Raw genomic sequence first — 27,996 nt, 5'->3', positions numbered from 1 at the left:
AAATCCACCTGCCTCTGCCTCCTAAGTGCTTAGATTAAAGGCGTGTGCCACCACTGCCCAGCTCAAACAACTTTTATAACACTGATTTTTATTGTTATAATATTTGATAAATTTTAAAGAATATGACAAAAAAGATATTGTAGGTATTAAAGAGAGGATCTCTGGGAGGTGTTGGGGTACAAAAGGAAAGCAATAATGTGATTTAATTCTACTTACTTAAAATATGTTTTTAAATGTTAACAAATTCAAATAAATTGAAATCATGTAACTTTTCTCATTATAATGTAATAAAACTTAAAAAAACAAATAAAACTTTACAAACTGAAAAAAAAGATAGTCAAGTGATATATTTCTAACTTTCTGGTTGGAATTATATCCTACATCTTATATGTGCCAGGAAAATCTATACCACTGTATTACCTTCATTTATATAAATAACATTTTTACCATAATTCTAAGAAATAGACACGACTCATTGAGATGTCTCTCATTCATACATTGAGTTCAAATTTTATTGTAACTATAGTGATACACTTTTATTCTTTCTTACTGAAATTATGTTGAAAAGTCTTGATTTGTGCCAGAAAAATCTGTACCACTGTGCTACCTTTATTTCTGTAATCTTTTTATACCAATTCCAAGAAAGAGACACTATTGACTGAGATGTCTCTCATCTCAGACATTCAGGATGAATTGAGAAAAAGATTCAATGTAGGAAAAGAGTTGAAATGACTGTCTTGAGGAATAGAAAGGGAAACTTCTTAGAGTTAATATTATAAATGTAACAATCAGTTGTTAAGACCAATGGAAATTTGACAGGTAAAGATCTTAGAAGATGGAAATCTTAAACTATTAAAAGATAAACACTTAATAAACAAACCAAATGTTATCTTAGAAAGCAGACTTTGAAACTAGGTTAAAAAACAAAACAACAAAAAAAGTGACCAACAACAACAAACCCTAGCAGTTAGTAGAGAAAGGATCTTAAGTGATAAGGCATCTGTAATAAAGGAAAGTACACACAAAAAATTAAATAATAATTGAAGAAATTTTTCAAAATCTGAAAAAGCTCACTTGACGGTTCAAAGAATTTATCAAGTGCCTTTGGCATAAATTTAAATAGATATACCTCAAATTATATTATGAGCTTTCATAAATTGATAATAAAGAGATCTAAATAAAGGTTAGAGGACCTTTAGAAAGCCATGATTTATGAAAACTGTATACCTTGAAAAACAGCATTTTGAACCTTCACAAACAATCTAAGCATGGAGAATTAATCATGGCAGGTGGCAATAGTTCTCAGAAAGTCTGATGACTGGTTGTTCAGGGCAGCTTCCTGGCTCTGTCTTTATGCTATGTGATTCAAATGGTTCTTCTCACTACCAAAAATTTTATCCTAGTTACCATTAACTGTCAACACAGCTAAGAGTTACATGAAAAGAGAATCTCAGTTGAGGTACTGTCTCTATCAGATTGGTCCATGGGTGTGTTTGTTATTGATAAAAAAGTGGAATGTCTGAGGAAGCCTAGGGAGGCACTCCTGGGTTAAGCTAGCAAGGGGAATGTGTAAGCCAGCAAGCAGCATTCCTCCATGCTTTTGTCTTCCAGTTCTGCTTTGAGTTCTTGTCCTGACTTCTCACAGAGATACTCTGTGAGCTGGAAGTGTAAGCCACAGAAATAAAACTAGGACAGGTAACAGAAGTCCAAATCCAAAGCCACCCATAGCCTAGCCTTACATGTCTATAAATGAATCTGGCATGTGAGTGCTGGGGATTGAATCTTCTTTCTCTTGAAGACCAGCCAGTGCTCTTAACAACTAAATAGCTCTCCAGTTTAAGAAAAATAAACTTCTGTATTTGTTTTTAAATACAGGTGTTATGGCTTATGTTTATAATCTCAGCATGTAAGAAACTGAGGCAGGAGGATAACTGATTTCAAACCAGGCTCGGGCTGCATAGTAAGTTCCAGACCAGACTTCGTTACAGAGTAAGATCTTAACAAAAAATAAAAGTATTAAATTCTGCTTTTAAAATATAAAAATAAACCCTTCTTAAAATGTTACAGACAAGATGGACTGTGGACAACTGTTCTCCAGCTTCTTAAATGACTAAATTTTCCTAAGATGTGATTGAGTCTGTGTGTGAAAGTGAGGAATGAACCTGTGCACACACTGTGCACACACCTCATAATACATATCTCTCATTGACTTCTGACTGGCTTACATCTCCAGCCCATTCAGCCATGTTTTCAAATAAAGTTGTCTTCCTTGTCTGTCTCATGTACCCTACATTAGCTGACCTGTTGTGTGGCTGGAAGCTGTATTTAATTCTTGTAACATACATCTGGGCTTGGATATGATTACAGTGAGCAGCTTGGTATTGGTTTGGCCACAATTCAATAATACAAGGTGATGGGTATCACTACCCATGGAATACGGAACACTTTTCAAGCACGTATGGATTGAGGCATTATTGAGAGTGACAATGACATTCATTTAATTTCTTAAAATAGACAGTGCTAAGTTGTGTTTGTGCCTAAGTGGTATGGGTAGGTCTACACGCACATGTGTGAATGTAGGCACTGTAAGTCGGCATGGATTGTCTTCTATCTTTTTCCTACTTTTTTTTTTGAGAAAAAGGCTCTGACTGAAACTATCACTTCTAAATTTAGTCAACCTTGCTGGCCAGTTAGCCCTAGGGATTGTTCTGTAATTTCTTCCATTGTATTGGGGATATAGATGTGCACACTTTCCCCTGTCTTAGTGCTGAGGATATGTCACAGGTACTTACAGACTGAGCCATCTCCTTTGACTCAACAATGTTGAGCTCTTGAAAAGAGCACCAATCAAATTCAGTGTCCCTCTAGATTCTAGACAGTCAGTTTAAATGGGATAAATTATGACTTAGAGTATGTCCACCCTAGCTTCAGAGTAAAAGGCAAATCCTTCTTTGTTAGAGTTATAGTTATATAAATCCCCATTCCATATGGTTTCCGTTACCTAAGCTAATGACACAGGTCTTTCAGTTTCCTTTGTGGCCACTGCCAGAGAACATCCATCAAATGCATGTTTTTCAAAACTGGGTATCCTCCTGGTCTTCTTCCTCTTGGGCATGTATCTACTTTTCATCCTATTGAGACCTTGCTGCTTTCTAGAAATCTCAGCTTGTATCCAAATGATAAATTCATGTCAGCGTTTTAAAGATCTTACTGTGAAATTAGAGTTGTGAGCCTCCATAACTGGCATGTTCAAGGAGACTTCCAACAGTACAGTGTCATTAGTACATACTCTTGATGACTAGAACCTAGCCAAATAAGTTGTTATGGTTGTTGTTGGTTTGTTTGTTTTTCTTTTCTTTTGTTTGTTTCCATCAGATGGGACTGGGCAAAACTGTTTCTTCTTGCTCATAAATAGATTTGACAAGAATGTCTTGGTCATCTGATTATACTGTTCCTGGATGCAACCTCAGTGATACTCAGTGTGCTGTTTTGTGCCTGCTCAGATGTGGCACCTTTCTGTCTTCCTCCTCTGTCTATCCAACTTTAGATAAATGTCTTATCTGGTCCCATATAATGGGAGTAGAACTTTTTCACTAACTAATGGATTGAATGGATGGCAATTTCAAGAACCCTTTCCACCCTTTCTTATTTTTCTTTCTGTATTTCACTAAATCAATTGAACTACCTTAAGCTGTTATGAGTAGAGGTTGTTATCACCAATATTAAAACCTTCTATCTTAAGAGAGTAGCTCACTGAGGCAAAAGGAAGTAAAATAACAGGATGATCTAAGGCAGTGGTTCTCAACTTGTAGGTTGCAACCTTCTCAAGAATGTTCACCAGATTTTACTTTGCAATTAATAACAGTAACAAAATTGCAATTATGAAGCAGCAAGGAAGGAATTTTATGATTAGGGGACACCACAACATGAGGACATGTATTAAAAGGTCACAGCATTAGGGAACTTGAGAACAGAGAACCGCTGTTAAGAGAAGGTGAACCATCTTTCAAGGATGCTTATTAAGCCCAGGTAGTAAGCAACTTAAAATAACTTCAGGGATTTCCCTAATCTGAAAAGATTCAGAGGCTTCGTCTTTCCCTAAGAGCGCATCAGTAGCAGGCCCTGCTGAAAGTCATTCTCAGATAAACTGAGCTTCCTGGAACAAGAAGAAACCCACCCCCTCCAGACCTAGAAAAGCCTAGAAGAAGCAAAGACCAACGGAACTTCATGTTGCTCTTAAGACCAGCTGAGTCAATCGATGAGGGCACTTTTCAAGATTTTGAGTTATCTTAAGAGTGCACATTTCACTTCAGGTTTCTAACTTTTATGATCTCTTATCCATTCTAAGATGGGCTTTGCTATTATTTAGCTGTCTTGGGGTCATTTATGTTCCTATAAGTAACTTCTCACCCATACTTCTGTAAATACTCAATAAAACTCATTCATTCACCAAGTTGGACTTTAGTGGTACCTGAACTTTGGTCTGTTAACTGCCTATGGGAAGTGAGTTGACATTTGTTCTTGTTTCCCCAGGAATATTGTTGCCCATCAATCTCAGTTGCCAGAGTTCACTAGGCACAATAATGATGTTTTTTTCTTAAGCCAGATTCTCCAGTTTATTCTTGGTAAACCAGCAGTAGTTTGGCCTGATTCCTCTGGGAGAGGCACTCTAACTTTAGAGTTACTTATTCAATATCCATAACATCTACCATTAAGAGGCATATATATATATACATATATATATATATATATGTTCATTAAATTACCATAGACAGAGAAACTAAGACAAAACCTAATTTACACAATTTCTTTCCACAAATATACTGGTCTTCTTTAATGTCTGTATAGTCTTTTCTTTTCCTCTATTTTCATTAGTTTGGTCTAAAAAAATGTTTACTACATTGTTACCCTAGCTACAAGGTCATAATAACCTTATAAGAGACCAATGGTTTTCTTGTATTACAGCAAAATTAAATTGTGATTAGTTATCGTCAATGTTTGTTTCCCCACACTTTTAAGAGAAATGGAATTATGGAGAAATTTAAATAGCTATTTGTTACATTATTCATTGTATTTTTAAAATATGAAGACAGAAATCCTTCTCTGGGCTAGAAAGATGGCTCAAAGCTTAAGAATACTTGCTATCCATATAAAAAAGAAAATCACAACTGCCTGTAACTACAGCTCCATGCTCCAAAGAAGAGCTTCAAAGCCCTCTTCTGGTCTTCTCAGGAACCAGAAAAAAAATGGTATACTTTCAAAAAAACACACATGTATATGTATAAATAAGATAAAAATCAATCATTTTTTAAAAAGGAGAAATAAATTTCACCCATTTTAGAATAAAGCTTACTTTTTGGCTTCTGTATTCCCCACATGAATGCCTGTGTTTGTCTTTGTTCTGTCTCTTATGGCACAGAGAAAAGTTACTTACAAAAGGGGAAGAGAAAGAAAAGAATAAGGATTCTCATTCACATAACATGACTGCAGTGTGAAGACAGTTCTTTATCTCCAAAACTGGTTAAAGAATTTTAGAATAATCATCCAAGGAAAATAAAGAGACAAAATATCACATACTTATTATCATCCACATGATGGCCCCCACTTATATTTCCACATGAATTAATAAGTCCTTTTAAGATGGAAATGCTCCTTTGGAAACACCAATTTGATTACTGATTAGTATGGATTGCATTCTTTAACTGGAAAATATAAAGGAAATTACTAAATTCAAAAGAATAAGAGAATTCTGGAAATGTTTTAAACATCAAAGGTTAACACTAAGAAAGCAGGCCCTTTTACCAGGCAAAGGCCTCTCCAACTAGAACCATTAAACAGTCCAGTTGCATTGAGCACATACTGAAGGCTGCCTCAAGTAATTTTCAAAGAGAATAGAAGACATGTAAAAATTATAATTATGTACAAGTAAGATCCCATCAAATGTACAGCACTCCCAACAATGTTCAGAAAGGCCATTGGCAGGAAAGGTGTAGCTAGTTATGCCACATTCAGATTTCTGCATTTTTCAATCATAGAAATAAATTATTCTGTTAGAGTTGCTGAGGAAGCTGAAAAAAGATCAGTCCTCTCATATGGATGAGTTTATTTCCTGCTCTGTGTTCTGTATGCAAACGGAGAGAAAGAGCTGATGAATGGATACTCAAAGAAGTGGAGACTCACCTTCAGGTTTTGAAATGATCCTTGTTTAACTACAACTCTCCAGTAGGCTGGGATGTTTTCCATTTGTAGATTGTGTTCTACAGTGTTTAAAATCAATGATGGTAATAAAGTGATTTAAATGATAATAAAACTGATGAAACCTAACTATAGTTTACCATTGTGCTATAAATTTTCTATAAAGGAGCTCACTTAATTTTCAGAAAAGGTCCTATAATTAACAATATTTATCTATATTTCACAGAGAGCAGAGTTGTTATCAGAGTGAAGTGACTTTTCAAAACATCTTCCTCTACTTTCTGCTGCATGAAGTTGTTTAAATTTGAAACTGAGATCATATCATTCAGTGTGTTGCAAACATTTGGGGGGATGATTCATCATAAAAATGGTATTTCAAAGGGTACCCTGTTTCACACATATATATGTAATTTTTAAAAATGAACTAGTTTCTTCTATATGAAAGATGTTCCTTGATACTGTTCTAGCTAGATTTTCTTACTATAATTATGTTGCTTTATATATTTTCAGGTTAATATTTATTCAAAGTCAGTCTCAGCATTCACTGATTATTTCAATCACTTAATTTTCATCTTTTCACCACTATACAATTTCTTTTCATTTGTTTACGTTCCTAATCAAATTAGAATTTTTGTGAGAGTATAATAGATCCTTATAACTTGTGATGCCCCAAACTATGTGAGTAAGTAGAAAATTTTACCTCTATGATGTATTTTATTTAATGTAAAAACTGTTGCTATGGTCTTCAGAAAGAATGACAACAAGGTAAGAAGAAACATAGACAACCCATAATTATTATTGATAACATTTTTTGGAGAATTATCATTCCGGTTGATCCTTTCTATAGAAAAGAAGTTCAAAGGAAAACAAATGCCTACCCTTTACTTGCTTTCTGATAAGAGGGAGCTTTTAGGTTGAGTGTGTAGAGTTTGAACTAATGAAAAGTAGCTATACTAATCGCATATGAGAATAAGAAGTACGTTGTTTCTACCTTCAGCTCCTTGAGAGCAAAGTTTCTATAGAGCTAATTTAGATGATTTTGAAATTATATAAGATGAACCTCTCCTGTCATTCATAGTTTCTTCTCTGAAAGTGACACAGATATGACCTTTTTTCATGTGTTTCCATAAGCTTTGGCTATGAAGTGATGGGTTTCTCTCATTTTAGATAAAGTGTTTACCTTATCACTTGCAGGCACTCACATTTTATGTACAATTTATTTATATGTTAACATTTGGGGAATCCTTGTTATTACTTTAAAAGTTTTAAGTTAAAATAATCCAGCACTCATTGGAAAAATGTTGACTTAAAAGATTTGTTGGGGTAATACTGAGATTCACGTGGAATTGAATGCCTACACCCAATCTGTAAACACAACAAATTCTTCAAAGTCTCCCATATGTTGTTCCAAGAGATACACAATTTTGAGCAGATGTCCCTTCGACCTGCGATATTAATACTGAATTTACTGAAATTACTAAGTCATCATCAGTCATTTTTATACATAGGGCCACGTTTGCCACTGGTGGTTTTATTCAAAGCTCCCACGACGTCAGTGGAAGATCCATGCATGGAAAGATGGTGTGATATGTATCCTAGTTTTATTGATTTTGTATGTATACAGCAGTATAAAATAATATATTACATTTACACACATTTTACTTATGTATGGTTATAGCATTCACAGTAACAACACTGCAATTAAGACTGAAACTCATGTGTTATAATACCCTGTTTTCACTCACAGATAATTGTATCAGACTTGTCCATAGAACTGAAGCTCCCTGCTCACCTTCAGCTCAAGGACATACAGATGTTTGGGAAGTGAGAGTTCTATGTTCCAGAATTTTTTTTAAGTTGCATGTGAAAATGTAATATTTTCTGCATCCACAGTGCAGTATTTTCACACTCCTCAAAAAACATCTGGGGAGAAAAACTTCAAACTAAGCATCTGACGAGTTTTCAAGAAAAGATTTTTTTTCTAATTTTACAAATACTTAAAAAATAACAGTGATTAGAAACACATGCATGCACACTAAAAGTATTAGAATCAAAGTCATATTATTGCCTGCTATACTCTGGCGGCACACAGCTACCAGCATTCTGAGAGAATGCTAAGATCTAAAATCTAAGCCAAGTGTTTGCAGAAAATATTCTCTACTGAACAATTTCACAGATTACTGCATAAGGGTTTTGTCCAACTTCTCAGGGGGGGATATTTCTTGAAGTACTAACAATATACAAAATAACTTTACTACTTCAGGATGTAAAAAATATTGAATTTAGCAATTTTCTGGTATTCCTTGTTAAAAAAGGAACATAAAAAGGATGTTAATGCAAAGCCTTTACCACTACAAAATTAGACTTGAGGAAGGATTAAGAACGGAAAAAAGTTCTGGTATGAGAAAATATATGATTCCAGCAAAATCATTGAGTATAACAGTATTAAAGGTTTTGTAGTTCTGTGAGTATTTATGCCACACATTGTTATGAAGGGGAAAATTAAACATAATGACAAAAACAATGTCATTATCTTTCAATACCATAAATACCTTATTTATCTTGGCAAACATTCATCATATTCAGTTTAATAAACTCCATACACAACTCTGCAAGATTCTACAGTAATATCAATGCCTACTTCTGACAGCCTATATGTCAAGAACTGCAGGGAATAGTTTTCTTCCATTTTATGGAAAAGCAAAAGCAATTCAACATTTCAGAGCATCTGAGGACAAATTATAGCACAAACTAGAAACAAAAGAGAATGGATAATGAAAATATTTATATACTCTATATGATTTCTAAGTCACACTGTTGGATAAAGGCATTGCATTTAATATTTTCCTAAAACTAAATATACATGTTTCCTAAAAAGGGTGACACATTTATATCATTGACATTGTTATATCTTTGATTCCATTATGATGCAATATTTATAGACTTGACTTAAGGTGATTTTACAAAAGTATGCTCACAGATTAAAATTATAACTTTACATGTGGATGAAATATTCCTAAAAATTGTCATTTGACATACCATTAAAAACGTACAACACTCTTTCCACAGGAAAATTTTTTGAGTTTTACTGCTCTAAAACTAATGAGACTAAATAAGGGGTAAATTCCACTTTGTTATTGGACATGTATTATGGATGAAACACTGTCTAATTCTATCATTTCCTTGAGCATGTACACAGTAATAGCAGACTGGATACTGAAACGATCAGATTCAGCGTGAAACCTACACTGCCTCTCCTTGATGTGCTGATGAAGTTGCCTGTCGTGCTTTATTGCTCTCTTGTTTCACTGCTGCTTTCTTATAGACTTTGTTTTTGAAATATAATATTTCAATCAATTTACTGAAATCGTATCTCCAGCATCACTTCTAATTTATCCTGCATGCAATTATTGATAAATGATACTAGCACGTAATGTTGTGTATTTTACGAATTTGGTTTGTCAAATTATATCTGTTTTGTAAAACAGTGATACAATTTAAAACTACAGTACAAATTACTCTAGAGAGCTGCTATTATATGCAAAAACTGCTAGCACATGACTATATGTCTGAAAAGGATGCATAATGTATATTGCATATGACATGAAAGATTTTAAAAAGAGTTTTAAATCAAATGAATTAGTCCAACCATTGTATGTGAGGTGAACATGAGAGATGAATATGGATGTTAATGCAGGACTGTAAATTGAAGCAAAAATGGTTTTAATACTACTAAAGTGATTGAATAAAAAAGCATTTTTTGATTTAAAAGTAATTAGAAAAAAACCTTTTCTCAATTAAATTATATATAACATCTTCTTACTAAAATAGTCTATCATGTAGTATGCCATACATTTGAGAAAAGATTTCTGTGGTACCCAGTCAGTATATATGCTTTGGAGTCACATATGATCAACTGGTCTCTTTTTCAAATGGTCCCTCAGAGACAGGATGACGCTTACATTATGTTGCTATAAACAAAATGGCATTATGATACATTATTATGTAATTCAGTAGTATCAAAAATGGCACTAGATGTTACTCTAAACTAATATGAGAAGGGCTAATGACTGCATGTATGTATTTTAATGATCCATCTTAATTTAAACTTCATTTTAAATCGTATGAAATTAGATGGAACTCATTTGTCAAGTGTTACATTTTAGTCTATTCTTTATCATTCTGTAGCTCAAGCTAACAGTGAGAATAAAACCAGATGAAAATAAAGGTTATCATTTCAAAATGAGCCTATAATTTGGGCTTAGCAAATATCTTGATATCATTCTGGAGTCGGTTTTAGAGGGCAGTTAAATTTATTCCATGGTTTGCTGGGAAGAACCTCTCGCACATTCTCTGATTCTTATCCCTCCCCTGTTTCAACAAGCAACAGCAGAAAAAATATGTGAACTAAAGGAAAATATGTCTTTCTGGATTTAATAACCTTGTTGACATGAAAGTAAAAGACGAAATTAATTTTTCAAGACTGACCCATGAAGAATATTCTCATTAATAAAACACTGACTACATTTAAGCTATAAAAATTTCACATATAATATTGAAACAGTAATGTATCATGTTTCTATCTCCAAATTTATTTAATGTTTTTTTAAATTTAGAGACTTTTTAAATATTTTTATTGTTAATACATACCAGCTCAGATAATTATTTTTATATACCTCTCTATATATTCATATATAGAGTTATAGATTTTTATTCATGTTTACTTAAGAGTCACAAAACTATGTAAAACTATGTAAAATAAAATGCTATGAATTATATGATGAGAACGTCTTAAAATAGTAATCTTCAGTTACATATTTTACACCACAAAATGTACAGACACCCAGTTATTTTCCTAACAACAAATACAGGTGAATTTATAGTTTCTTTATAAAAGCTTTAAGTGATGCTAAATTCAGAAGCCGTGGAAATAGAATCGGAATCATGTAGACTGCTCGATGTTTTGAAACTACATCTTCTGTGCTCCGCCTGACAATATTAACAGCTACATCTTTGGCATTGAAAATTCACAATGAGTTCTTGACAAATTTTTGCAGCTTAGAACTTCACTTTCTTTTAGAGAAAGAAGAATACAGGATTGAGCAAGGTATGAAAATCAGGACAAACTATTGATAGTATTTCTCAGTTAATCTTAGGGACCCTGAATTGCCTTCTATTTTATTGTATGGTGAGGGTTGTATGAATCCATTAAAAACCAACTAATTTGTATCACATCTTAGGAAAATTATATAATATAATATATATTTTATATTTATTTAGAAGCTTTGAAATAGTACAGTAAACACTTTGCAACACGGTGTATAAACTACAGAATATCTTTGATACTTTGTGGGTCTTTAGGATACAACATTTTTTTTAATAGCCCACAGATGAAAAGAACATAGTCACATCTCTCTTGTAAAGTTGGGATAGTTTGGGGAACACTTGGTCACACAAAAATAATATAAAACAGTCAAGTTTAAAACAGTGATATTGCATTTATAATGCACAAATTTCTTTTATCTTGATGACTGGCTTCTCATGGTGAATATAAACATGTAAAGGGCTCAGTGACATTTGGAGAGAGAAGGATAGATAGTGCTGTAAACAGGCACACACTGATCGGAGAGGCAACGCTGGTTGCCTACGGAGTTTCTACAGTCTGCACATTTCAACTCATTTCTCAGGCCTGCTGAGAGCAATTAGGTCCTACACGTGGCCACGATGACTCCGCTGGAATTCTAACACTCAGCTACACACAACTAACTGGATGGCCAAGATAATGAAGTTGAAAAGTTGATGCTTTTGTTGGTCGACTCTGTGCAAATCATACTGCTTCGGGTAAGCTGCAGAATTGACTAGCATATCCTTTTCCGCGCTGTGAAAAAGAAAGAAAAATACTCTAAGAAAAAAGTGGTTGACGTTTAGAGTTTAGAACTGCACATTTCTGCACAAGAAATCAGACAAGAGGAAACTCAGGGAAACCCTGGGTTGGACCCACATTGTGTCACAAAGCTGCAGAAACATCCCAGTTTCTAGTAGTCACTGCAGTTCAGTTCTTCAGCATTCTGAAATTTACACTTTTTACATTTTAGAAATCCATTCTGGATGGGAACTACATATTTAACAAAGCGATAAAAAATTATACAAAAATTACTTTTTAAATTATCTATAGAACAATTCCTGCTTCACGGTTTGTGCATATATAATCAAAATTTAGAAAAAATAAATGTATAAACATTATACAACTAGAACAAGTCTTAAAAAACTATAAATAATTTGATATCTTTAATAAACTTTAAAATTATGCAGGTTTTAACTCAAACTAGGAAAATATCTATGGTGTTCAAAAATTCAAAAGTGACTCACATTCTGTAGTTTTATTTTATCTCATTTTTAACATTATATAATAGATGTTTTGATACAATTATCTAAAATATTTTCATGGGATGTCATTTTAACTAGCTTTATATGTAATAAGAATCAGTTTTTCTCAGAAGAATTCTAATAGCAAAATGAGGAAAAATATATTATGTCATGTTTCCAGTCCTATAAAAATATGTATATAAAAAAAGCACCTAAATTTCATTATATAGACTACTTAGTAGTAGTGTTAAAGATATTTTTTTATCCTTTACATAGCTTTGAGAATATTTTACCTTAAAAAAAATAGGAATTATATCCCTTAACTGAGCATCTAATCTGAAAAAAACTTACATATAAAGATGTGCCAAATATTATATAATTCACTGAAAATCAAATCAGGAATACATATATTTCAATAGAAACTAAGAATTTCTGTACATAATATAATGGGATTACTAGTCCGATGAGAGTTCTTTTTTTTTTAAACAAAATTTATTATGCTGATGGGTTTATTGTCAATGTTTGATGCCGATACTTCTACTATTTTCAAGTAAATGGTCTATCTTTTCAGTTCCTTTACCCTGATTCTCCTACATATTCTTCCTCACAAACTTAGTTTCTGATCAGTGAATTTACAGTCTGCACACATGCCGCTGGAACTGTGAATCTCAGACAGTCCTGTGAACAGAAATTAGACCGATGTGAGCATATGTACGTCCTGCATAGTAACAATTATGGAAGTTGCCAAAAATGATTAGATTTTTCAATACAGTGGTTCCCTGCATCTCATGATACAATGCAATACATGTAACACTGGACCAGGAAGTAGCTATTGTTGTGTGTAGTCATAATGTCACAGAGTTTTCTACAAGCAAATACAAATAGCTCTTTTAATAGATTTAAATCCCATTTTGTTATTCTTGGCTTTAAATTCCTGTTTTCTGGTACAGGTACATGGTAACTTAAGTAGTTATGATATGGTTTGTTTGTAAAAATCAGAAATGAAAATTGTTTCATGGGTTAGTTTTGTACAGCCAAAGAAATTCAATTTACCAAATGAATTGAGCAAATCACTACAGTGACAAGAATCACTGTTTGGGTGAACTGGACATAATAGTGTGTGATGCCAAGAATTATCAATAATGCTGGCAAGGTCATTTACTTTCCCACCTGTTCCAGAAACATATTCTAACTTGAAAACTGTTATTAAGTCTTCAAAATAAGATGATTTCCATTTCAGTTGTCTACTTTCCTTCCTTCCTTCTTTTGTTCCTTCCTTCCTTCTTTCCTTCCTTCTTTCCTTAAAGAAATTTTAGTCCAGAAGTTTAAAGACAAAAGGATCTCAGTTACTCGATGGTACTATTAATCTCAACATACAATCTAATTCATTGTGAGGAAAAAGTGCTATTATTGCATTAATGCAGAAGATGCACAAATGTTTATTATTAGGTTAACATACTACTGGTGAGAAAGTCACTGGAATAGATATATTATGTTCAAACTATAAAAAACATGTACTGTTCATAAGGCTCAGAGTTATGGGATTAGCATACATAATTTTAGAAACTCAAATAAAAAACTAAGCTCAGTATATGTGTTTTAATGTCTTATTTGAGTTGCATGAACATTCCTTATATTTGAAATAATCCCTCTGCTTCTGCTGTTGTCTGTATATGTCCTTCTTTTTAAATTAATTTTAGCTCCTCTTGCCCACTCATTGATTGAAGCTTACAAATCTTTAAGGACCAATAAGAGTGAAGAGGACATGCAAAAAATTCTCTCAACTGTTCTTAAAGATGTACTCACACCACTTTATTTCCACACTTTTAAGAAGTGACTTTAACCTTGGTTAGCCATAATTTAAAGACAATGTTTATTGATTAAGACAAGTGTTATACTGACAGTATTTTAAGAAAAGCAATAGCAATCCATAGTCAATGCTCCTGACAGTGGCCCTACCAGTGTTGAAATTATTATAACGCTCTTTTGTGGGTTATTTCAGAGTGGGAAGAATTCAGCACACATGCTGACGTTCTTAGTTCCCTGACGTCTTTCTGTACATACACAGCATGATCAAAGCCTCCTTGGAGAACTTCTCTTTCAGGTTTTCATTTCTCAAATGTATTTTTAAAAGCTGTACATCAGTGTGTGCATTGAATCAGTTGCCTGACATTGGATAGAGGCTTTCTTTTCATTGTGATCAAAAGAATTAAGGAACTGTTTGTGCTTCTTTTACACTCTATTTTTTAAATGCATTTTTATTTTTCTTGGTGAGTCACAGAAACATTTCATTTTTCACACTTATCTTGACATCTGAAGTAGAGATGAAAAAGTATTCTGGAGAAGAAAAATTCAAATATCTACAGTTAGAATTTGTCAAGCAGCTTTTAATGAATTGTGCAACTGTTATTTTATGCTCTGTAATCCTATTGCCTTTCATAGTTTGCAAAGCAAAATTTTAAATTATGGGGAAAATTAAAACATTTAGATTAATAAGCATGTTTATTAAACTGATTAAGTAATGGCTTAAGAAGAATGACTGTCACATGCAGGCTTTTAAATAATAGGAAGATTACCACACCCAAAAAAGTACTTGTGCCATACAGTTAGTTGCCTAAGACACTAAGTATGACATACATTTAAATTATAATTGATAAGCCAACTAGTTACATTTCATCACTTGTATTACTAGAGACACGGATGTATCATATACCTTATTCTACTATAAAACAAAGAACCCTACAAAAATAAATTATACTTGTTAAGCAGCCTGATATGTTTCTGCAGGGAGGAAGAAAAGCAACCTTCAAATATCTCCAATGATTGAGACCCCGCTGCAGTGAAAATTTTTCAGGGGCTGAGATCAGTCATCTCCTCAGTGCTCATTGAAATGTTTAATGAGCCTCACAGTTAGGACACTTTCCATACATAAAGCAAATCTAGCCTGTGAGATTCTGAGCTCATTACCCCCTGTGGAGGTCTCATACACCTGCCCTCTGTTCTCTCTGTAAAAGCATATCATAAACTTAAAGACAGTTTAAAGGTAAGTTTCCATTAGAGATTTGCCCAGTTGAATAATCAGGAATAATCAGTTCCTCTAACCTTCTTGTCTTATTTTTTGAACTACTGATGAGGAATCACTTTTATAATTTTTCTATGGACATTTTACCTTGTGTTTAACCCCTTGTTGGAAAAAGAGGGACAGAAGTGTTCAAATGCTAGTGGAGGGTAACTACTTCATTTCTCTTGTAACTTCACATCTGCACATATTCATATTTTATATATTGTGCATTGCCCTCTATCACCATATAGAAGAATACAAAGTGATTTGTAGTCATGTGGCTGTGTGTGTGTTTGTGTGTATATGTGTGTGTTTGTGTGTGTGTGTGTCTGTAAGAGAGAGAGAGAGAGAGAGAGAGAGAGAGAGAGAGAGAGAGAGAGAACTACATGAACTTAAGGTCTATTGTTAAAAATAAAGCCTTTTCTTAATATAGTGTATTATTTTTGTGACCAGTGATAACACTTTGATGTGGTATAAAGTTGAGTTTACATTTAAATTGCAATGTCAACTTGATCTCTTTTCAAGGTATGCTTTATCCTTTATTTTATCAAGTCATATAAACTTTATGATAGCATGACAGTAATAAATGATCATGTAGTAGATTGGAAACTGGAATGTGTTTGAAGACACCATTGTTATCAAATATATGTAAAGTCTCCATTTTTTGGAAAGAAAAATCTTTGAAATGAATCCTTGAGGCATTCCTCTAGACTATTAATGTAAGAAAATGTATATTTTTGTTGACTGTTGTTATGCGCATAATCCTTTATATTTAATACTTATTAAAGCATAAATATAAATCCATAGATATTTTAAGAGATAAGGAAACTGTGAAAGTATATAAAGAATCATATCTAAGAAAAGAAAAATTATAATAGCTTCTCTTCCTCTTTTGAACTCTGCCTAGAATCAGCCATTACTACTAAGGAGCTCCCAGGTCTGCCATCATAAGTACCATATATAATTTAAAGAGAGGGATTAAAAGGGGAACCTGGGCCCAATTTTCTCACATAGAAAAGTGTGATCAGTGAAGGAATTTATTTTATAATCAATAGGATAGCTTCAAATTCAAGTAACGTTACAGCCTATAAGAACTCCTGAATTTATTGTCTGGTGATTTCACAATTCAATTTGCTCAGTGTGTATTTTGTATGCTATCACTATGAGAAGATAACACCTTTAAGAACAGAGTTGTTTCATCATCCATCAGAGTTGTATCATCACCAATCATTACTGTCACACAGTTTTACATGAAGAACTGAGAACTCCATCTTAGAACAGATCCCTTCACACCAGAGAACCCCATCAAAAGGAGGACACATGGGCAGGGAATAGCAAGTATATGCTTATTTCACATGCAAATACCATATGTGTGACTTCCTGCAACCATGCCATCTACCTCCAGTATTAACACACTCATTATATTAATTGGCAATATGTTATGACAGAAACTAGTTATAGTGCCTTAACATCTTTTGATGATACCTTCAGTTTTATTTGAACAAGGTTTCTAACAACACACAACAGTCATTTATGAGTACCCCATCTAGAAATACTATGACAATGTATTTTTTGAAATAAAGTATTACACTAAAATAAAATACTTATAAAAAGAATAAACAACTCAGTATGTATGAAAAATATGCATTTCAAGCTAGATTTTGCAAATGTGGTATTGGAGTATGGCCCTTCTCTGTATTGGTAGATACTGTGGTAGGTTTTCTGAGAAATAAACACAGCCAAAAAAAAGTTCCATTAGTTTAATTAAATTTCGAGGAGCTGGAGAGATGGCTCAGTGATTAAGAGCACTGACAGCTCTTCCAGAAGTCTTGAGTTCAATTCCCAGCAACCACACTGTGGCTCACAACCATCTGTAGTAGGGATCTGATGCCCTCTTCTGATGTGTCTGAAGACAGCAATAGTGTACTCACGTACATGAAAGAAAGAAATCAATCTTTTTTTTTTTTAAACAAAATTAAATTTAGAGATTCACTCATTCTGGCCATAACTCATTATATATTTTACAAAACAGAAATGTATATTTCTCTCAGTGACAATCAACATGGGTTTTCTAACATACCATAATATGCTCAAATGTTGAATGCTTTGTTCAGAGCTATTTAAAAACATCATTTACACTTAAACATAAACCTCTGCAACTTCTGAAGACAATTTACCCAGTACACCTTCCTTTCAACAAGCTCAAGGTATTATTAGTTCATTCATCTTGACAAATGCTTCCAGTTTACAACTAGAATTTTTAAAAAGAATAACCTCATATTTCTTCAAATATAAATGGTTAAGATGAGTCTGGTAATATTTACTCCCTTTTAACACTTATATCAGAAGATTAATTACCTCTTTGTAACGTTTAAATTATCATCCTTATTCACAGCAGGAAGCATGAACAATTTTAAAGTAAGGTTGGTCATCACTTGGTGCACAGGACACTAAAGATACAGAGAGCTCTGTGTGTCAAACATCATTTTTACATGTCATTCATGTCAACTCTTCAAAACCCATATGATTGCTTGTGTATATGAAAATCAAGCATAAATATAATATTACATGATACAAAAAATAAATGAGTAACATTTTTTAATTGGGTGGCTTAATTTTCTCATGTATCTGCTCTGTTACCAATGAATTCCTTTCTTAAGCATGGGTAAGTTTTGACAACAATTGAAGCAGTATCTGGAAATGTCAAGCCATAAAAATAATTAGATTAATAAATACAAAACTAAATGCTGTATAACCAAGCATGGTTTTAAGAAGCCTGTCATCACACATGACTTAGTGTCTGTGTGCTTATCAGTGATACTTATGTACATGATGACTTTGGTCACTTTAATGTTATTTGATTAGCTCTCTATATAGCACATATTAATAATATGTTTGGGCATAATAATGTTTGGGCATGCCCAGAGCAGAATTGAGAATATAAAAACCCTGAAAACTGAGCACAGAAGAATGTAGTAGTAACATTCCTACATAAAGCAGGCTAGGAGCCCCAACACTGCAGACTTTAATATGCTTCAGCAGCACTGGAAGATAAAGTAGAGAGCTGCCAGGAAGAGCTCCGTCTCAAATTAGACAAAAAGTCACTTGTTAATATATACATATCCTGTACAATATTTTGGCGTCATTTACTTCTCTGTGTTAGTCAGTCTGGCAATCTTTACTTCAAGGCATCTGCCTGAGTATAGCCTTGATGTCATTAGTAACTATAAAGCTAGAAACATACTTTGTAATGCTGGTTCATTTGAGTAGTTTTCTACATGTCTATATAAATCAATATTGAGGTGCTATATAACAAAAATAGATAAGGTACAAAATTCAATTATTTGGAATTTAAATTCATACTCAATGACTAATAATTTCATCACTAATAAATATATGTAGTCATAAAATTATGTTTATGTATTATGTTTAAACTTTCACCTCAGCTTTGGAGTGACATGTGGTCATATGAGATAGAGCATAGTTAGTAAATGTTCTCTTCTACCCATGAAAAACATGGTTTTCAGCTTACCCTTGCTGAAATGTAACTCAAAATATAAACATCAGTTTGTTATATCATATATTCACCAAGCCATATGTCCTTATGCCCCTTCTTCAATCCAGTCTCTCATCAATTAATAAGAGATTTGAAAACTGGTATGCTGGTAATCAAACAGCTTTAAAAGGTTTAAAATCCTAATTGCTGAAGTAACGTTCTAGCATGCTTATTAAAAACTAAAGTTAATTTTAGTTATAATCTAATTTGATAGCAACTTTAGACCCTAAGTCTTCATTTTTCTTCTATGACATTAAAGTGTGCATTCAATTCAGGTTTATTTTAATTATTACAAATAATCAGATTTATAAGAAATTAAAAAGTTGTAATATGCATCTAGAATCAATGAAAGACAAAACAAATTCAAGAAAATGTTCAGAATTTCAGTGATTAACCATTCTTGGTAACAGAAAGAGATTCTCACTAAATTGATACTGTATATTTTCATACAAAATGCCTCTTTTTTAGTCAAAATTAGCAAGTGTAGAAATAAATAATATTCCTTAAAACTGGCTACTTGCTAATTACTGGACTATACTAGGAACTGACAAAGAATATCCATTCATTGCTATTTTGCATAAAGAAACAAAAATCTGAAAAATTAACAAAAAAAAAAACTGTGTTAAGCATTGTTCGCAGGTGAGAGAAATGGATGAATCAGAAAAAATGGTTGAGACACTAGCATTAAAACCCCAATTTTATTCCAAAAGCACAACACAATAATATATATCTGCAACTCTGTGAGCAGAGACAGCCAGATCTAAAACTCATTACCCACCTGCCTAGCCAAATAGATGAGCTCCATGTTCATTGTGAGACTTTTCTCTCAAAAATTAATAATAATATAATAATAATAATGTAGAACAATAGAGGAAACACCTGATCTCAGCATCTCTTGTACCCACATATCCTCACATCTACTAGAGCATACAGCACACACACACACACACACACACACACACACACACACACACAGCTCTATACTCTTAAAGATGGTTATATTAAAATCTAAGATCTAAGACACCCAAAGAAAATCAAGTTAATTACTTCAATTTTCCATCGTCGTGAACAACCTTTCTACCTTTAATCCCAGTTCCCAGTGCCCCCCTTTTGTTCACATCTACATTTAGTTCATATGTTTTAATAGTGAGTATGTATGAAAAGAATATGTTGGTGACAATGGAAAATGAGTAGATTTGTGAAATTAGTATTTGGACATTGGGAAACTATGAGACTTAAGGAGACAAAGTACTGTCTCAGAAGAAATGAATTAAAACAAGAACCACGAGGCTAAGAGTAAATCTTTGAAATTACAGATATTTTGAACACCAAAATATAAGTAGAAATGTTCAGAAGCAGAAATTGTACTGTATTTTGTTGTTTCCAGTTGTTTGCTTTTTAACATGGGGATTCAACTATGATTACTTTATTCAGTGATGTCAGGGAAGATAGGCAGAAGATTTCTTCAAAGAGTGAAACTTCTTCCTTCAAGGATGCAGGATGAATAACATTAATTTTACAAACCTTATGGGTATCTGCTAGCTTAAAATGTAACTCTGGACATAGGCACAGGGGTTATATTCTAAAACATGTATCCAAAACTGGGCAAAATGATTTTACAGATTTTTTTAAATACAATATTCTTGTTCATAAGAATATATAAGGCATTAAGGGAAAATTGTATATATCTGCCTGGAACATTCAAGGAAATGAGTTGTGTCTGGCTTCACAGGCAGGAAGTGGCCCTGCCACTGTAGAATGGGAGAATGCATGTACGAAAGCACTCATCCTGGAGTAGAACAGCATGATTGAACACCCAAGATCTTGAGACAAATGGTCGATCAAGAGAGTGAGGATCATTAAAGGAAGAAAAGCAATGTAAGTCACACCTGAACTATAAAAGGACCAAAAGGTGGCGACATATGATGCAGTTGTCATCATATCACAGCATCTTCTAAAAGTATTTTAAAAGGACATTAGAGTAGAACGTATTAGAAAAACACTTGAAATAGGGGGGAAATTAGAAAGTTGCTCCTTGATTCCAGTGAACTAGGTAAGAAACTCTGGGTATGAAGGAGTCTGCCATTGTCTCAGATTGTAACAGAGAACCCTAGGATTATACTTCACGTATTTGGAAATAGCATGTCTTCTGTTACTCTGATTTTTCAAAAGGCAATAAAACATTCTGCAGGGAAAATGGCTGCCCAGGTCTCATGCAGCCAGCTCACCTCTGAGGATAATTGTGGAAGGAGTGGGGGAGTGAGGTGTGATTCTCAGAGAGAAATTATGTCCTGTTATCTGAGTATCACAAGCCTGAGTTGATGTCAGCTGTGATGTGGCTAGGAATCCATGGAAGACAACCGGGTATGTTTTCCCTATAAATTCTAACTTGGAAAAAAAATACGGCAGATAATAATCACAGACTAATATTAAATTCACTCTATAACTGAGACTGACTCTTTTTTTCTCACAAAATATTGCTTCTAGACTTATTCTTTTACAGAGAGACATATGTAAGTCTTGCTCTGAGAAGTTAGAGTCTGTGATTCATGGCATTTATTGAAGTTAGAAGGACTATTGTGGCCATAGCATTTCATCCAACTGTGCTAGGAGATTAAGTCAGTAACCTTTGAAAAAGCAACTCCTAGGTGACAAAAACCACGTAGCGTAATGTACTAGTAGTTTTACCAGCTGCCCTCACATATTTTTCTACATCCTAAACTCTCAATTTATATATATATATATATATATATATATATATATATATATATATATATAGCACGCTAACATTAATATACACACAACAGCAACAACAATGCCCTCAGACATAACTTGACCCTTTCGATAATAATCTTTCCCTGCGGTGCCCCTAAAGCAATAAGAGCCTCTTTCCTTCAAACTGCCCACCCTTGCTCCTTTCCTCCTTCCTTCCTTCTTCACACCCTCCCTTGCTTTCTTTCTTTTTACCACCTTTCTTTTTCCGTATCTTTCTCCCTTCTTGAGGGTGCCGAGCCTTAAATCCATGCTTTATGCGTGCTAGTCAAACATTATGTCATTGACCCACAGCCATTACCTCTGTTACCAATTTTCTAATCAAAATTAATCTCACCAGTACATTGTTTATTATTGTTTATCATGATGCAAACGTCTCAGACGTCCAGTCCCAGGACCAGAGAAATCGCTTTGGTAACTACTTTCTACAGTTGCTGCATTTATCCAGTCTCTCCGACATTGTCTGGTTAAAGTTGCGCTAAGCCTGCCTGCCCTTCATGGCCATTCTCCACTGGAAGCATTGTTGCGCAGCCTTTAGGAACCACAACACACAACAGCAGCACCAGTCAAACAGGCAGCAGTAAAACAATGCGTAGTGCCTGCATCAGCCTCCTGAACTGTGCCGTTTCATAGGCCTGGGTTTCCAAAGTGAATCACAGACATTCAGAGGGAAGTTGAATGGATCCCAGGTCAAAAGCGAGGCTATCCTTCAGCCTTGAGGAAGCACCTCTTAAGCTACTACAGGAGACAATCCTTAGTTAATAATTTCTAATGTGATGACAGTAAGCATGTCTGTATCTGGTGATGAAATTTAGATGTATTCACGCTTGATACACGTGAAAAACACATACCAGGATCATAATAGGCTCTTAATAGTTGTTATCGCTTTCTGCTGGTATTATTTAAAACACCTTCAATTGATCTAAAACATAACCTTTTGTAACTTAGTCAAAAAAAAAAAAAAACTTGTACTAAGCCTTGAGATTTAAGTTATAGATTGAGCATTCTATGACATTCCCTTCAAAATATACTATCCTTGCTCTCTAAATTCTTACTTTTACTCACATAGTTCCCAACATCTAGAATGTCTTTGGTCTCCATCAGGAAACTCACTTGGATACTATACAGTAACTGAAATATATAACACCTTCATTGACTGCATTAAAGGGAATCATTCCCAAAGATCATTCTAATAAAGTAGCCATCTTTCCTTTCTTTTTATTTTTTGATATCATGAGGAAATTAAAATAATATAAATTGGAAAAAAAATTTGTGAAGAGAAAAAATGCTTAATCCATACACTACAGCAATAAAACTCACAAGCTAATTAAATGCAAAAAATTTAAATGTCTTAACATTTTATATTTCTATCAGTGGAAAGAGCACTATTAAATGCTGAAAGTTGGATCATTATAAAAAATATAATTTACTTGTGAACATCAGGTATGAGTGTGAAGTAGCTGTAAGAATACTATGATCCTTGAGTAGAGATTGGGCACTGCACCTTAGTGTTAAGTCTTTGGTTACTCAGGAAAAAAATGATATTTATGTAGAAAGAGATATATAGATAAATAGACAGACAGACAGACAGATAGATAAATGATAGAACTAGATAGATAAATAGATAGACAGATAGATGTATAAATAAATATATATATTTCTCTTGGGGAGTTTAGTTATTTGTGAAATAAATTCATATATCTCTAAAACAGATGTAGAAATGCAAAGAGAAAACCTACAGAATCATAAAATAATGAGAATGTTCACAAAGAGTCAATTAAAAGCCTGTTACAGAAATTAAATTCTGCAGGGCTTCTTCCCCCATTTGATAATTTGTCTGTCTTAGAAAGACTAAGTACAAAATACAGATACCAGGCTGACCGAGACAATCAGGTACATTAGCTAATTTAGTGAAGGTATAAGTTGATAATCTCCGTTGGCTTTCGTTTGTTCAGACCTTGGCCTAAGTAGACACAACTATCTCTCCTCCACCTCACAGAAATGTGTGAGTTTCCATTCTGACAGCCGTTTGCATTCCTGAAGATTCAGAGCTTCTGTGTTTCTCACAATTATATTTGGGGTAACAATATCGTACCAATAATCAGAACTTACAGTAATGATCAATCACAACTGTCAACATATAGATGAGGTATTAGACATTGATTTGTTTAATTCTTTTATTTCCTTTTGAGAGGGGCCGGGAAATTCATAAATTATTTCTTTTCTATAATCAAGAAACCAAATATATTAGGTCATATACTAAATCAAAATCTGTGTGTTCAAAATGATTCTGTGTCATTGTTTATTTTACATAATCAAGTAACTTCCCTCATTATAAGCACACAAGTTGAGTAAAATAAAAGGACAATGAGGTTTCAGAAGTTGTAATCCTGGCCTGTAACTAGCACCATTATAATATGAATGAATCTTAATGTCTGCTGCATGTTAGACATTTGAATCTGTAATATCTTAATGGGTAAGGGGAAATGGAAATACTGTACTTTTAACATGTGTGCTCTGTGAAAGAACACATTAACTGCAGACCAAAATAGTGATTTATTGTGAAAAGAACACTCGGTGTCTGATTTTTCTCTCTTAGTGAGAGAGGGCATAATTAGTTCTGTTTAAGCTCGGGATTTTAATTTTGTCCATACTCTGGCTGATGCCATTGTTCCCGTTTTAACTGAATATACATAGTAGGTTACTTTCAATATTTAATGAGTGCTTGCTTGGACCACTCTGCTTTAAATATGCTAAATAATTTAATCTCCACAATGAAGCCCTGAGAATCTGTGTTTCAGATAAAGAGTTACAGGAAAACTTTGGAGATCACATAGTTACAGGCTGAGTCAACCTCAACTTGTCTGTCCATATAACCAGAGGTCTTTACTTCACCATGACACTTTGGACACGAGGGAATGCACCAAGACCAACCTAGAGAAACCACTCTAGGCTGTGAGAAGAGATAAGATAAAAACGAAGACTGTGAGTAGAATATGAAAAAAAAAAATACACATTTGGATACAGTGTTCCAAGTTAGAATAAAATAAAAAAGGATAAAATTAATGAAATCTGGTCAGAACATCCACTTGGCAAGTGGCAAGACTCTATGTTATTTTTCAGGGTTTTTTATATGCATACAGATGGACAGCTTGAAGCACCGTTGGCTATGAGGTTTTTTTTCTAATAGAAAGTTGGGGTGTTTGCCATGATGCCAAGTGTGGACCTCACACTTGTTTGCCAAGAACAAGTGTGAGGTCCACACTACACTTCTTCACTGTCTAGAGTGACTGAATGAGGAACAGGAACCTGATCCTATCTGACCATCGCGATGTGCTGGGTAGGAGAACTCATCCCTATTAAACAGGGATGAGTTCTGCTATGCGGGCGGGCCCCTCAGTCACTAAACACACCTGTGAACCCTTACGATTTCAGTGACAGTTTTAATACAAGTTTTGATTTTCCTCTGGAGATTTCTCATGAAAATTACAATTTCTTTACTTAATACATTAGTAATACTTTCAAGTTATTTTTTTTATTTACTCGCATAATTGTGTTAAGTTATTGAGGTGTCTTTTACTTGTACACCAATTGAGGCTTGAGACACTGATGTAATCTGATTCTACACCAAGGAAAATAAAGAATAAAACACCTTAAATGTAGCAATATTCAAATATAACCTTTAAAGAATGGGTTGTTCTTAATAATTTGCAGAGTAACTTAAAGCGCTGGTTAGCACTCATTCTCTTTCTCTCTCGCTCTTTTTCTCTCTCTTAGTGCCATCTATGCTCCTCTCTGTCTTCTTCTCTTTCTCCCTCTTTTACTGTTATTTTTCTATAAATTTATACTATCAAATGGGTCACTAATAATAAATATAAAATTATAAAAAATAACAAATAAATAAATCAATAAATAATGGTATCACTCACTGATAGTCCATTAAAGTTAGAAAATAAGTGAAATATCTTCACATTAGGTTATAAAATGATTTAAAATGAAAGCTAGAGGAATATGGTCTTTGTTTTAATTTAAAGAAAGTATAATATTCCGTATTATATATCTTCAGTACTCATTATCAAAATATAATCACTACAAATTAAATCACTGTATCATTACAAAATAAATAATTGAAATATTCAAAGATCAGATTATTAACCTCTAACAATTTTAATTATGAGACAAGAAAATTAAACTATTGAATGTCAGGTATTTCCTACAAATAATTCAGCAAGGTAATCCTTACTTTAGAAAAATGCTGTAAATTCACTGAGTGTCGCTATAACTCTATAAATATATTCATATCATTCTATTAGATGAAAAGGCATAGATTACCCAATAACTTGGTTTAATTCAAGCTGTTAAGAATTTGGTTTCACTTTACTAATCAACAAAGGATATTTCATCTTTTCTACTACCAAACAGCCCTTCTGTTGATAAGAAATTAAGTATTTATATTATGATTATATATTGTCACACACAAAAATGTTCATAAATTTGATTCTAAAATTTTTTACTGTAGCCTGAATTTCACTAGCTTTATCCTGTTCTCTGGACAGATGCCCACTGACCCTTTCTTTATAGTACTTTGATGATTTTGTCTTTCACTTCATACTTCTAAGACACATGATTGAGTTAAGTTTCTGCATCACTAGGTTAAAGCAACCATTTAATTTATTCTCTAAAATGCTAACCCACAAATATAACAATTATATATGCCATTTATGGTCTGCCCACTGTCAACATAGTAAGGAAAGCATGATCACTATAAGGTGAAAGGTTATCTACCATATGTGTGTCTTGATTATGACAATTAACAAAAGTGCTGTAGTTTTATTTAATTGTGGTCTATTTTACACACTACCAAGAGAGATCTTTTTTTTTTTTAATCCATTGGAGGGCAATATAGCATCAAATGTGGAAAATTCTCTTGTTAAAGATAAAAGTAAATTAAGCAGGGCATTGGTGGTACAATCCTCTAGTCCCAGCACTTGGGAGGCAGAGGCAGATGGATCTCTGACTTTGAGGCCAGACAGGTCTACAGAGGGAGCTACAAGACAGCAGAACTACACAGAGAAATCATGTCTTAAAAAAATAAAAATAATAACAACAATAAATTATTTCAATAATAAGAAGAATGCCCCAAAATAAGACATGTTAAATTTTTACTCACTGGTTAGTGATCTGTACTAAGATACAACATCTTAAGTGGTCTGCAGCATCATGTTAACATATCCAATCTTTTTATTCCGTACATGCATAGAATAGTTGATACATGGATACTTGTTTGTCTTCTAGACAACTCCCCAAAGCTTTTTCTTAAATTATAATACTTCTGCTGTTTTTTTTCTATATGTTGTATTATCAATCATAAATCACCGGGTAAAGAAGACAGAGGCCTCAAGAAACTCAATTTTTTTCTTTTTTAAAATTCTAAAGAAATCTAAGAAGTCAACTACAGAAAAAGAGAAAAATAAAATATAGTTTTCACAAAGCTTTTCCTCTGGATGGATGAACCTTTTCACTAACTTGCTGGACTCAGCTAGAGAATAGCATTTTGTGGGAAAAGGCAACATCAAGGGCCTAGAAAGTGAGATTCTGTCAAATCACAGATGGCATCTGCATATGTCTGTAGTTTGTAAAGCTTTTCCTGTGAGCTGCTTCCCCATCCCTCAGGAGCAAACACCAGTGTTTCTCTGCCAGAGCTCTGCCTACAGAATTTTACTGTAACATTTAAGAGTCTGAAAGCATTCTTTTCTTCTCTGTCCTCTTGAAGACAGAGGTAATCGCTATACTGTGTGTTTAAATACTTAACATTTATAATGTTATTTCTCCTATTTTTTTCTCTATCTGCTGTCCCCTGATTTTTTTTTAACAACCCTCTTCAGATGTGATGATTTTTATCATGTTCATTCCTTATTTGTAGGTTCCTTGAAACAATCTCAAAAGGAGCTGGAGCTCAGCAGCTTAGAGCTCTGGCTTTTCCTCCTGAGGTCCTGACTTCAATTCTCAGCAGCCACCTGGTGGCTCACAACCAGCTATAATGGAA

The 27,996-nt window shown here is 33.6% G+C and overlaps 1 protein-coding gene and 1 long non-coding RNA gene across 3 annotated transcripts in view; one reads left to right on the top strand and one right to left on the bottom strand.

Moving 5' to 3' along the window:
- LOC116095148 overlaps positions 1 to 14,763 on the top strand; it is a 15,680-nt gene extending 917 nt beyond the window's left edge. The window contains exons 2-3 of the long non-coding RNA XR_004120474.1: positions 11,883 to 12,036; positions 14,564 to 14,763. This is a non-coding gene — a long non-coding RNA (uncharacterized LOC116095148). The remainder of the gene's footprint in view (positions 1 to 11,882; positions 12,037 to 14,563) is intronic.
- Positions 1 to 27,996, bottom strand: part of Pcdh10 (protocadherin 10) — a 56,634-nt gene that overhangs the window by 3,912 nt on the left and 24,726 nt on the right. Inside the window, exon 5 of one of the 2 annotated variants that reach the window (XM_031376717.1) lies at positions 7,775 to 12,073. The exons of the other annotated variant lie outside the window; for it this stretch is intronic. Coding sequence (XP_031232577.1) covers positions 12,054 to 12,073 — 20 coding nt within the window. The 3' untranslated portion in view covers positions 7,775 to 12,053. Of the gene's footprint in view, positions 1 to 7,774; positions 12,074 to 27,996 lie in introns of those variants that run through there. 2 annotated transcript variants of the gene reach the window in all.

The sequence above is a fragment of the Mastomys coucha genome, unplaced genomic scaffold, assembly GCF_008632895.1.
Source record: "Mastomys coucha isolate ucsf_1 unplaced genomic scaffold, UCSF_Mcou_1 pScaffold17, whole genome shotgun sequence".
NCBI classification, from domain to species: domain Eukaryota; kingdom Metazoa; phylum Chordata; class Mammalia; order Rodentia; family Muridae; genus Mastomys; species Mastomys coucha.
This window is presented reverse-complemented; position numbering and strand designations above follow the sequence as displayed.